The sequence below is a fragment of the Xenopus tropicalis genome, chromosome 1 (assembly GCF_000004195.4).
Source record: "Xenopus tropicalis strain Nigerian chromosome 1, UCB_Xtro_10.0, whole genome shotgun sequence".
Taxonomy (NCBI): Eukaryota; Metazoa; Chordata; class Amphibia; order Anura; family Pipidae; genus Xenopus; species Xenopus tropicalis.
Genome location: NC_030677.2, coordinates 52254748 through 52267624, shown reverse-complemented (window position 1 = coordinate 52267624; position 12877 = coordinate 52254748). Strand labels below are relative to the sequence as shown.

Below are 12877 nucleotides of genomic sequence, written 5' to 3'. Positions count from 1 at the left end.
CAGTTTGCCTTTGGTCCTTCTTTAACAAGATTATCAATATTTCTGACAGAGCAAGAAGTAACATCCACTCGGGCCTTATTTTTGATCATTTGATCTTGCCTAATAAGAGACTAAGAGACCGAGAGAATCAAATGAAGGCAAACATAATAAGCAGGTATAATATTTCTTCAGTTTGATGCCAGCTGAGAGGATTGAAGCGAAACAGCAAAGTCGATAGGCACAGGAAATGATTTTTGCTGCTGTACTTTTAATAGATTGTAAAAAGAGAGTTATGTGACAGATAATCAAGTTAAAATATTGCCACTCTACTCAGTATGGGAAAGAACATGAACTTGCATTAGTGTTTCAGGACTAAAGAAACAGAGGGATGTTGCAGGTAAAACTCCATAAAGGTTTACTTAGCATCTTCAAGTAAGTGAAAGAGACAGAAAAGTCCAATTCGCCCCTCAGGCAGAGAAAACTGAAAACATACTGAATGCTATCTGATAATGAATGCTGTGGGGTTAGAAGACTTGCAAGTAGAATTATCCACTGGACAAATGAAAGATGTCATACCAGATTACTCCTTGAGGATAGAAGCAACCATTGAGGCATTTTTTAATAAAGATGAAACAGGGACTTTGGTAGCTTCAATGGATTACTTTCATAACGCTACAATAGCAAACTAGTCGGGACCGTGCTGAGCTGCAAAGAATTAGCTTGAATTTTCTGTACTTATTTTCCTTTCTCCTCTGTCTCTACACTCTAAATCTTCTGCTGTATTTCTTTTTATAACACTCATTCCACAAAGCAATTGCATGTTACACATTTTACATATCATAATGTAAACTGTGTGTGTATTTTGATGTGTAGTAACTACAAAACTGAAATTAAGTGGGAAGAGAAATGTGCTTTGGGTGGGGGTTAAAAGAAAAGGAAATAATAGAAGTAACAGATCAAGAGCAATAACGTGATGCTTAGAATGCAGACTGACTGTAACACAACAGGGCTTATTTATTAACACAAGGGCAGGTGCAATTTGAGGGAGCAAATTGGGTCGCAGTTAATGTTCTGGTTAATGATATGCACACACTGCTCTTCAGATTTTGTACAGGCATGAACTCACTTCCAGAACCTACAAAGGGAACCCTGGAATTTAGCATCACATATAGCCAGCAACTCCAGGGTTTCCTTGTGCCATGTACTGCAGGCTTAGGCATAAATACTTTTCAGAATAAGGTAAATGAGAGGTTGATTTTGTATACAAACTAGTGCTGTCAGCATGTCTTAAATTTTGTAAATGAGTGCTAGTGAGAAAGTAGGAAGGGGTGAGGATGAAATAAGGAGATACAGACAAAAAAAAAAGGTAGGGGCAGAGAGAGAAAGAAAGGCAGATGGAAGGCTTATTTACAAATATAATATAGGGAAGCAATTAGACATTTGTTTTGAACTAACTACTACTAGCATAAAATGAAAGTAAATACCTGATTGGTTGCTCTTATTTTCTTAAATAGTTTACTACACAAAAGGGTTCATTTACTTTTTAAGGGGCACAAATGCTAAAGCACTAAGGGGCACAAAAATAAGCTTGTGTGCCCCAGGGAATGCTGCATGCTCCTGTTATAGCCTGTATGTTCTGCTGCTCCCTAACATGCACATCTCAATGACACTTAAGTTGGACAGATCATTGACAAATGCAGTTTGGGGGAAGCAATTTTACAGCAGAAACCCGGGGTAATTTAAAACATTTTTTTTTACCAGAAGGCAGTTGACAAAGTGCAAAAAAAAATATTATTATTATTACACTAGAATGCCAGAGTTTTTTTTTTACAAAATTAAATTAGAACTTCAACTTTACCACACATTGGGGCCGATTCACTAAAGGTCGATAAGTGTTTTTTCGTTAAAATTGATGCGATAAATAATGACCACTTTGTTAAAGTAATTTTGCATGCGTTAAATCGCGCTATAACGCATGCGTTAATTTGCGCATAGATATAATACTAACGCATGATTCACAAACACATATGAAGCATTAAACGCACTAAATATTGCATTAGTCTGTGCAAAGATTAACACCTACTTGGGGCAGGCGGTACTTAAAGAAAATTGTGGTTCATGAGCTTTTGGCAACACAATATGGACTTCGCAGTGGGATTTTTTCAAGTACGTGCAGCCTCCAGTTTTCAGGGAAATGGTCATTTTCAGAAAAGTAGTTTTATGAACGTGATGGTAATATGCGTTAAATCGTTTGCTAATATAGCAAGCGGCGAAATATATCTTGCGCAGCGGGAATTAATGCACGCGTGGAAAATAACGCAAGCAAAACGCTCATCGTGACTTAAATAACGCAAACAACATTGCGTCTAAATTAACGCAAGTATCCTTTTAGTGAATCGTGCGTTGTCGCAAAAAAATAAGAAGCAATAAAATTTTTAATGCATGCTATAAATAGCGCCCGTTTTAACACACTTTAGTGAATCAACCCCATTACGCTATGTACAATTGCAAGGGAAAAGCACTAAACTGGATGCAAAATGAGTGTGCATTGAAACCATTTATAGAGATACTGGCACCCATGTCATTCTATCAGCTCTGGGCAGCGTTAATCAAGCTTTGTGCCAGACATATTTTCCCTGTTGATTTATTGCATACAAATGGTTGCAATGGTTGCATGTACCACTTAGCATGTACTCTGGAAAATTACATCTGGAAATAACACTTTGCATTATGCATTGGGTTTGTAAATTAGGCTTTTTATCTCCCAAGAAACATCCTCTGAGTGTTACACGTAGTCTGAACAGTTTTCTATCCAGTATACATAGGAGTATGCAATTATTTGGCACATAATTGAAAAAGTTTGTGCTGTATATTTATATTTATATGGCTCACACTTTGGCCCATGCAAACACAATTCACTGGGGCTCATTTATCAACATTAGGCTAATCTGCACCTTGGCAGCAATCCACAGAAACCTATCAAAGATTCTCTTTTTTTGCCAGCTGCAGGTAGAACAATGAAACAAAATGAAAGATTGGTTGCTATGGAATACTGCCCAGGTGAAAGTTGGCACAGTAGTGATAAGTGATCCCCACTGTCATAAAAGTGCCTAAACACTGCTTACAGATTTCACAAAACTCACACCAGATTGGTATATTGAAGCATTTCTCACATTTTTTAAGTAGAAATAAAACAGCTTAATGGTAAATATTACACTTGTCAGCAAAATATAAATATGCACACATATTTTCAAAATTGACACTTCATCCCCTTTTCTATGCATGGCGTTAAAACTATAATAGTAAGGGAGCCGCTTCAAAATATATATTATCATCATATTATTACTATGAAAAGTAATACTTTGCAGCACCTAACTTCCTACATGATCTTTGATAGAAAGACAAAAAGTCTGGCAGAAAAATTTGGCAGAATCAAAACCTAGCTAGCAAAATACACATTGTGGTCATCCCAAAGAATAATGTTAATTGCCATGTGCTTTAGACTTATGGCTGCTTTATTAATATGAGTTACTGTACAACTACCTTATGATAGTGAGAATGCATTTTTGTGTTCTATTCCCTATAGCTTCTTTTCATAATCATTGGGTATGTTGGGTAGCCCATTATTACACTGAGCCCCTGCCCAGCTGGCACAAATGTTGGGCTGGTCAAATACTCAGAGATCTTTTCTACATCTCATCAAAAGCCTCTTAAGCATTGGCAAACTTTAAAAAATTGTTAATTACATATCATAGGTAAAAAGTAACATAAATGCTGCTTTGACATTATATGATCATATAATAGGAACAACATTATTTCACTAATTTTGTATAACCTAGTTCTTACCCTAAAATATGTAAGTAGTGATAAGAGGACTAGGGCAGCTTTAAGCTGGATTTAATGCAATATCTTAGAACTTAGAGCCAAAGGTCTCACTTTATACTTAATTAAGCATGAAGACAGATTAAGCCAACTAAAACCAATAGGAAGCTGGCATGGTTTCAGCCAACTAAATGGCCTTGGGTCAAAACTGAAATGGATGAATACAGCATGTTAAAAATGTGAGGTGCATACTCTCAGTAAATAATTGGCATCCTAAATATAGATGCTTCCCTAACATGTGAACCATTTCTATGAATAGACACAAGCCACAAAAACAATGTTAAATAAGATCAAAAATGCAAAGGGGATCATTCTGACTGTATGTGGGTAGTTATGTGACTGTCTTTGTGCATGTGTACATCTAGGTGGTTTGGTTTTGATGCAAAAACAGATATGGACAAATATCACACATCAAATTTAGTGATATTAAAGTGCCCTGTATATTCGATACTATACATAAAGTTTGCTGAAGCATCCATGGAGATACAGATTAATATCTACCGTATTCAGATTTCTCCAGAAATCTGCCTTTTTATCTTCCTAAACACCTTTTTAGTGACACCAGTCTGAGCAGACAGCTTATAAATTGGTTTATTTGCCTGCTAGCTTTCTGCATGAGGTTCCTCTGTTTCTGGTGCCACTGATTTATGCAAAGCAGCTGCTTGATTTATGTGACAGTAGAAAATTACAATATAAAAAATGACAATAATCTCAACCTTACACTATAATAAAGTGACTTGTGTTTACTGTGTTGAATCTACATATATTTGCTTGTCACCTGTTACTGAATGACTGTGCCCAAACACTTTAGTTCTTAGCTAAACCCAATGAATAGGGCTTGTGCTGAACATACATTTTCTCTTTTGTTTTAATTAAGGAACATCTATTGTTTTTTTATTTCTTGAACTAAGCAATTCACTTTTACTTCTAGCTTCCTAGTTTTCTTGAGTCACTGCCTAGGGAGGAGTGCTTAGGTAAGAGACGTATTTGTTTATACACAGCTCATTATTTCCATTTGATCGAATTACTCTTTTATGGGGTTGGGTAAAGTTATTTTCAATAAATGCTTTATAATAACAAATAGTTAGGAAACATGGCTTTTGTTACTAATCCACAAACGGTCCGAAGGCGTCCAAATGCGTTTTTTTTTGTAATGATCGGTATTTTGCGATTTTTTCTTAAATTTTCACGATTTTTTCGTAGCCGTTACGACTGGTTCGCAAATTGTCGCGACTTTTTCGTAGCGTTACAACTTGCGCGAATTGTCGCGACTTTTCCGTAGCCGTCGCGCCGAGTACGAAAGTTTCGGATTCATTCAAGTTTCAGTATCGTGACTTTTCTTGGGCCAGGTTGGAGCTGCAGAGTGCCATTGAGTCCTATGGGAGGCTTCCAAAATCATGCAAAGTCGGAAAGTTTTGTCCCAGCCGTTTACGAGCGCTCAATACGAAAAAGTCGCGACAATGTACGAGCAAATCGTAACGGCTACGAAAAAGTCGCAACTTTTCGCGCAAGTCGTAACGGCTACGAAAAAGTCGCGACAATTTACAATAAAGTCGTAACGGCGACGAAAAAAATCGCAAAAAAAGATAAAAAGTCGCAAAATGTTCGTTTCCAATTCGAATTTTTCCCATTCGGATTCGAATTTGTGGATTAGTAAATCAGCCCCATAGTGTGTAAGGGTGCTAGCTTCAAGAAAACCATATAAGAAACTAATTTCTGAGAGTAGTGTATAAAATACTGAGATATGTTAGTACAAAATCAGTTCACAGCAAAAGAAAAGTATATAACAGAAAAGCATTATGAGTCAGGAAACAGCAGACACTTAGCTAGAGGCCAAACAAATGTGCTTACATAATATTACTTATTATTACTTTTATAAATAGCTCATATAAGGTCTGTGTCTGGGTTAGAAGTCTTATAGAGAACACAAAAAGGAATGCAATAAAATAAACCACATGAAAATAATTAAAGTTATTATGTTCTTCTTTGAAATTAACTTTACTTACAGGTCATTAACTTACCTTGTAATGTTAGCTGTTTAGATAATTTTGGAGTCATGTCAATTCCGTTCTTTAGCCAACTGAGCTGTGGCTTTGGTATTCCATCTGCATGACATCTAAGGCTGGCAGTCACCCCTGGTTCTCTGGCTTGACTTTCTGGATAGACACGAATAACAGGTGGCACTAAAGAAACAGAAAAGAAATACATAATTTTGACATTACTTAACATGCTAATACACATTAATACACATTATCCACAGCTCTAATATTCAAATTTACCAAACAATATATACAAAATGCACTGCACCGCTGGAATTTTGAACTTCAATGTTGGTTCATTATGTCTCCTAGCAACAGAGTGTCCTTCTATTGTTATTTTAACTTAAGCTCTTTGCCCTACTTCATTACACAAAGCTCTTTAAATATATCTCTCTGCGGCTCTTACCCCACCAAATTCAGTACTGTGAAGCAAGGAGTCCACTGAAGCCCCTCTAAGCAGGCTAGAAATGATGGACCTAATACATGGTGTTTACTATATCAGGGAAATCTATACCTAGAAACCTGTACCCTTTTAAAGCAATTAAAGTTTAATGTGAGTCTATACCATTACAGGTATGGGATCTGTTATCTGGAAACCCATTATCCAGAAAGCTCTGAATTACTGGAAGGCCATCTCCCATAGAACTGATTCAAAGATATAATAATCCTTATTGGAGGCAAAACAATACTATTGGGTTTATTGAATGTTTAAATGATTTTTAGAAGACTTAAGGTAAAGAGATGCAAAGTACAGAATTACCTTATGCAGAAAACCCCAGGTCCCGAGCATTTTGGAAAATGGGTGCCATACCTGTACTATATAGAGGAAGACACCAGAGTAATTTGAAATTAAAATGTCTATATTTTGTTGGTTGCATTGTCCCGCATTGTAACTGTGCTGTTTTAGACATACTGCTAAGCATAACTGGAGACGGTATATAATTGTGGGGGAAGGGTGACCTTTCAAAATATATTCCCAGTATCTCAGGGCACTTTTTCTAAACCTTTCTCCAAATGACAAAACTGTCCCTAGGTCTGTAGGAAGCATGGTGAAAGATTGTAGTTTCACAGCTTTATCCTATTCTCAATTCATATTCTTAGTAACTGGTGAAACTATAGATTATATACATTTTCAGTGTGCTGTGTGCTAGTATAAGTAATGCTAAAAATTGTGTTTCTGTTCTGCAGATGTGTTATCTGGAATTGGTCTTCCCATCATGGTCTTTCCACCTGGGATAAAAAGTCTTATATGTCTCTCCAAAATTGTATAATTATAGGGCATTGTCATGTGTTTTAGGGAGCCGCTATGGATGCATTTTCTCCAACACAGTGGTGAGGTGTGTGGAAACATGTGGCTAAGTTTTGTAGGGGTCTCATACCAGAAAATCTCTTTTAATCCCTTAAAATTAGTGAAGTCTGAGGAGGTCAGATCTTTTGGGCAATTGGATTGTATAAAAGGGGAGATCTGTAGGGACCTTTAGTATTCTTATGCTTTTGGTGTTGTAAGTACTACTATTTCATCTTGCATTTAGTTACAGTCCCATATTTCACCTCCATGCAAGCTTGCTAAAGAGATTGAGTTAGACTTGGTTTTCTTATTAAAGTGGTTGAAATGTAAAAAGCTTAAATAACCTAGCAATGCATCACAAAAAAATGCAGTAAAAATGTGTTGAGGAAGAAGTTACTGTCACCTGTCCAATCAATGTAAGGACTGCCTTGGCACTATCCAAGGAATAAGAATTTTGTGGAAGATGGTTTGAATAGAGCTCATAACAAGAGCACAAGAATACATTTCTCACATTGTGCCTTTTCAATTAAAATACAGACTTCACTAAAAGAGAAGCTATAAAAAGATTTCATTTTTTTGTGGCATTGTGATTAGAATACCTACCATTCACTTGGAGAATATGAATCTGATAAAGCTTATCATAGCCATCAGCATGGCAACTGTAATTTCCCATGTGGGTTGTGGTAGCCTTCGTAATGTATAAAGATCCATCATCTCCAAAATCCTGAAGGGATAATTTAATAAAAAATAAGGTTAGTGTAAATATCTCAATAATATGTCATTAATTACAATCTTCTGCCTGGCAGATGAGTGCTAATGCAAGAGATTTTACTTTTCAATCATGAATCTTTGAGTTATACTGAATTTATTGCCAGGAACAGAGGGAAATAAACTAAATCAAACATATTTTTAGTTTATTTCATCTTTTTACACATGTATATTCAAGACCAAATTTAAAGATGGAGTGCCCCTAGGTCACTCTCACCGCCGTCCCCCCGCACTTGCAGCCACCACCTGCTCATATACCCCCACTCGCCAGAACTGGGGACTGGGTAGGAGATTCAAACAGTTGTCAAAATCTCTTGCCCAGTCCCCAGTTCATATGCAGCCAGCAGGTGGCATGCCGCCCCCAGATTTGCCATCCTAGGCCCGGGCCTGTGTGGCCTGCCCACAAATCCAGGTCTGTCTATATTATCTTTTTTTATTATTATGGTGAGATGGAGGGGAAATCTGGGGTAGAGAAAGGTGAGAAGGTCTTAATTCAAAGACAAATAGATGTCAAAACTGTGCACTCAGAGCTTTCTAAAAATCAATGATTTTTTCTGGAATCACATTGAAGTAATAAAACATGCAATAACCTCACATTGGTATCTATATAAAAATTGACACATTAAAGGCCAGGTAAATTGCAGGTCACAAATTTAGTTATAATCATCATAATAAATGGTAACAGTTTGCATTTGAAGTTGTCTGTATTGGCTTATAGCAACCACTGTGGTAAACCTCTTGGTCACACAATTCAAGGCAATTCAACAGTTATAAGAAGTAGCCATACTGGAAAGTTGTTCACATTTGCATGCAAAGACACTTTAAAAGTTCAACAGCAAGGAATGCAAAAAGCACAGTATCCACTTGACATTGTCTTTACTTGGTCATAGCGACCAATGTTCTAGATCTCATCATCCAGCACACTTTTAAAGTCAGTTAATTGCACCAATAATCATATACAGAAACTATACTGGAAAGTCTTTTACATTTGTTTGAATTGACACTTTGCCAACGAATGCATTGTAATGTGCATCTTGTTCACTCAATAATAGGCACACTTCTCCACTGAGAAAAAAAGGGTCCTCACTGCAAAATAATCTGTAGGGTTATATAGTTCCACACTTATTGTCACACAGATGAAAGCTTTTCAGCTGTTGCATTTACATTACATTTAACAACTACCTCTCTAAACTAAAAAAGAAGTGCACTTCAATTATGTTTATAAATTATAGGTGCCCAGCCTTCCCTGGGCTAATATGCAGATATTGCCCTGACTCCATATTGCTTGCAACTATCAGGCTTAGCGGATAGATAGGAGGACAGGAAACATGGACCAATGAGACACATTTCACCCAGGGCTATTGCTTTAGGGATCCAAATCATCTTTGCTGCACTTTGTCTAATATATAAAAAAAATCCATCTTTAAAAGCATTTATCGAAGACAGAAGGCTGGGTATAAACAGCTATGCATAAGCTGAGTTCCTAGTTGTCAAGGGAACTACCTTGATAATTGCCTCAAGTTTAACGTCACTACATTTTCTGATACAAATACTTGATTATTTCTATAGGGATCAGTTACAAACATGAGCCTTGTGCAAAGTTCAAAGATGGATAAAAACCAACATGCTTTTTATAGTCACTGAAGAGTTGCTGCGCAGAATTCCAGCATGCAACACAACTGTGTTGTGATTTACCAATGTAGAATCATTGCATTCATGCACCCTGTACAGGTATAAGATCCATTATTTAGAAACCTGTTTTACAGAAAGCTCTGAATTATGGGAAGGCCATCTACTATAGACTCCATTATAATTAAATAATTCTGATTTTTAAAAATGATTCCCTTTTCTCTGGAATAATAAAACAGTTCCTTGTACTTGATCCCAACTAAGATATAATAAATGGGGTTTATGGGGTAATGAGGTTTATTTAATGTTAACATTATTTGTAGTAGATTTATGGTATGGAGAGCCAAATAATGGAAAGATCCCGAGCATTCTGGATAACAGGTCCCATACCTGTACTATGCAACCTGTACTTTATACCCTGCATGTGGACACTATTAGCATTTGGGTTCAGGGCACAAATATAGAGAATATATATGCAATAACATTTGTGAATAGGGTTTTAATAGACTCAGGGGTCCATTTATCAATGTACAATTGGTTACGATTACAAAAAATTCGTATTTTTACTAACTTTTAGAGCTGTGCGTACTTTCTGTGATTTTTTCATTAATTTCAGCGCAACTTTTTCGTGCTTTGTGACAATTCGTGCGACAAAAACGTATTTTCGTGCTTTGTGACAATTCGTGCAACAATTTGTGCGACAAAATCATATTTGTCACAATGACTACGAAAGTTCTAAAATTTTTGTATTGAAACGAAAAGAATCGTATTTCATGATCCGGATTTGTACTTTAATGGTCCCTCTGTGTTTTGCTTTCCACTTGCACTTGCATTAGTAAATAATCCCTTATATTTGTTTAGGTAGATTTACTCTTTAGTAGTACTTTAGTAGTACTCTTTACATTTGTTGCTAGGGTACATAAATGATCAGTACATGTTCAGTATCTACAAGTTAAAAAATGTATATCTAAAAGTGTGTTTAGGTGGTAAGTGTGTTTGGTTGCTACAGGCAACATCACTAATGATATTTATCTCCAATCTTAGTAAACACGCCCCTTATTTCCAATTAATTGATTTGAGAAGTAGACAATTCTGACAACTCCACCAAGCTAAACAAAACGGTAGAGAAAAGGAAACTCAGAGGGGAGTGTCTGGGAGTGTTGCACAGTCCACACCCCACTGCCAAATACTAAAACAAACATTGGTTTTAGTGTCAAAAGAGATTAATCTCAATATGCACCACATATAATATCACTCATGAGAAAAAACTGAGAAAGAAGTATTAACATTAAAAGGATGTTATTAAAACCCCCACCCTTCATACCCCCTATATTGTGGTTCCCAATTCTGTTGGTGAAAATAACTAAAGAAAGGTAAAAAAGAGAAAGACAAAGCTTAAAACCTGATGCGCATTTCACCTATGAGGGCTTTGCCAAAGGCAAAACGGCAGCAAATTCTCACAAGATTTACGTCACTATGTAACCACTCATTGGCTCTGCATAATTACATGAAAAAACACGACTTGCATAGGCAGGAGAATATGCTTAAGAACAAATAGTGCACTTTTTTCTGCTTTTTGTGCTTGGGTGATCCTTACGCCAAGAATATATTTTTGGTAGACTCAATTAACAGAATATCCTATTCGGAATAGGATATGATCTCTCTATATTGTCACATCACAGTAAACTTGACAGAAGTAATGCTGACAGAACTAAAGTGATATTCTATGGGGGACATATTGAGATTAGTCTCTTTTGACACTCAAACCAAGGTTTGTTTATAAGAGGCATATTTAGTACAGTATATGGCATTGGGGTGTGGGCTGTGCAACACATTCCTTTTTCTCTATTGTTTTGTGTTATTTACAGTACAGGTATGGGACCCATTATCCAGAATGCTCGGTACCTGGGGTTTTCCAGATAAGGGGTCTTTCCACAATTCTGATCTCCCACCTTAAATCTGCTAATAAAAATATTTAAAGAGTAAATAAACCCAATAGGATTGTTTTGGCTCCAATAAGGATTAATTATATCTTAGTTGGGATCAAGTACAAGGTACTGTTTTATTACTACAGAGAAAAAGGAAACCATTTTTAAAAATGTGAATTATGTTATTAAAATGGAGTCCCGTAATTTGGAACTTTCTGGATAATGGGTTTCCGGATACGGGGTCTGATACCTGTACAATCTTTCCCCATATTAAGAGTATGCTTAATTTTAATTCTTTATTTTCCTAATGTTTTAAGCTTGTTTTTCCAGCTTTAAGTGTTTTGCTAATTATTTTGCTTATTTGAAAATAACTTGAAATACCAAATGCCAGGTCATCTTTCTTTGCACAGATTTCTGGCACAGTAATAATTTACTTTATTCTATGCTTAGCAACATTCTATATTTACAGCATTAATGTCTATTCTTCTAATTATCCTTAAGCCATCTTTAACAAGCATGTGGCACTTTTCCATTAAAAATAAACACATGGTAAAAAAAAAACAGATTTTATAATAGCAACTGGCTGATATAAATAAATACAATTCACCATTGTCCAAGTAACATTTAGTTGAGGTAACAAAGAGATGAGTAACAATACAGGAGGAGGAAAAGAATTCAAAAACAAGTGAATAGGCTGAAGACCCCTGAAAAGAATGTATAAAGCAAGGCTGTATTTTGAAAAATACTTGCTAACAAAGCCAGTTGGTATCATATGCAGGATATTGTGCAAACAAGGTCAGACAGAGAAATACTGAATATCTTGACATAAAAAAAACCTGTAGATATAAAAACAGAATTCTTAAGATTGTTGTCATAAGGATGCTCTGCAATTATCTTACAATCTACACAAATAAGATTCAATGTCATAAATATTAAAGGAATACTGTCATGGGAAAACATGTTTTTTTTTTCAAAACACATCAGCTAATAGAGCTTCTCCGGCAGAATCCTGCATTGAAATCTGTTTTTCAAAACACAAAAATTATTTTTTACATTTAATTTTGAAATTTCACATGGGGCTAGCCCATATTTTTCATTTCCCAGGGTGCCACAGCCATGTGACCTGTGCTCTGATAAACTTCAGTCACAGGTCCAGTGCCATATACTAAATAGTACATGGCAAGTATATGGCAGTGGGGTGTGGACTGTGCAACACTCCCAGACACTCTCCTTGGAGTTTCCTTTTCTCTACTGTTTTGTGTAGTTTTGTTGAGTTGTCAGCATGTCCACTTTTCAAATCAATTGGAAATAAGGGGCGTGTAGCCATGGGGGCAGCCATTCAAGTTGAAAAAAAGGAGAAGAGG

At 36.2% G+C, this 12877-nt stretch overlaps 1 protein-coding gene across 2 annotated transcripts in view; it reads right to left on the bottom strand.

The window, feature by feature from the left end:
* The window catches only part of fstl5 (follistati like 5), a 262487-nt gene that overhangs the window by 51584 nt on the left and 198026 nt on the right, over nucleotides 1-12877 (bottom strand). For both annotated transcript variants that reach the window (XM_002934742.4, XM_004911161.3), the window contains exons 8-9: nucleotides 7792-7912; nucleotides 5883-6044 (exon numbers count right to left, since the gene is read on the bottom strand). In XM_002934742.4, the coding sequence (XP_002934788.3) occupies nucleotides 5883-6044; nucleotides 7792-7912 (283 nt within the window). The remainder of the gene's footprint in view (nucleotides 1-5882; nucleotides 6045-7791; nucleotides 7913-12877) is intronic.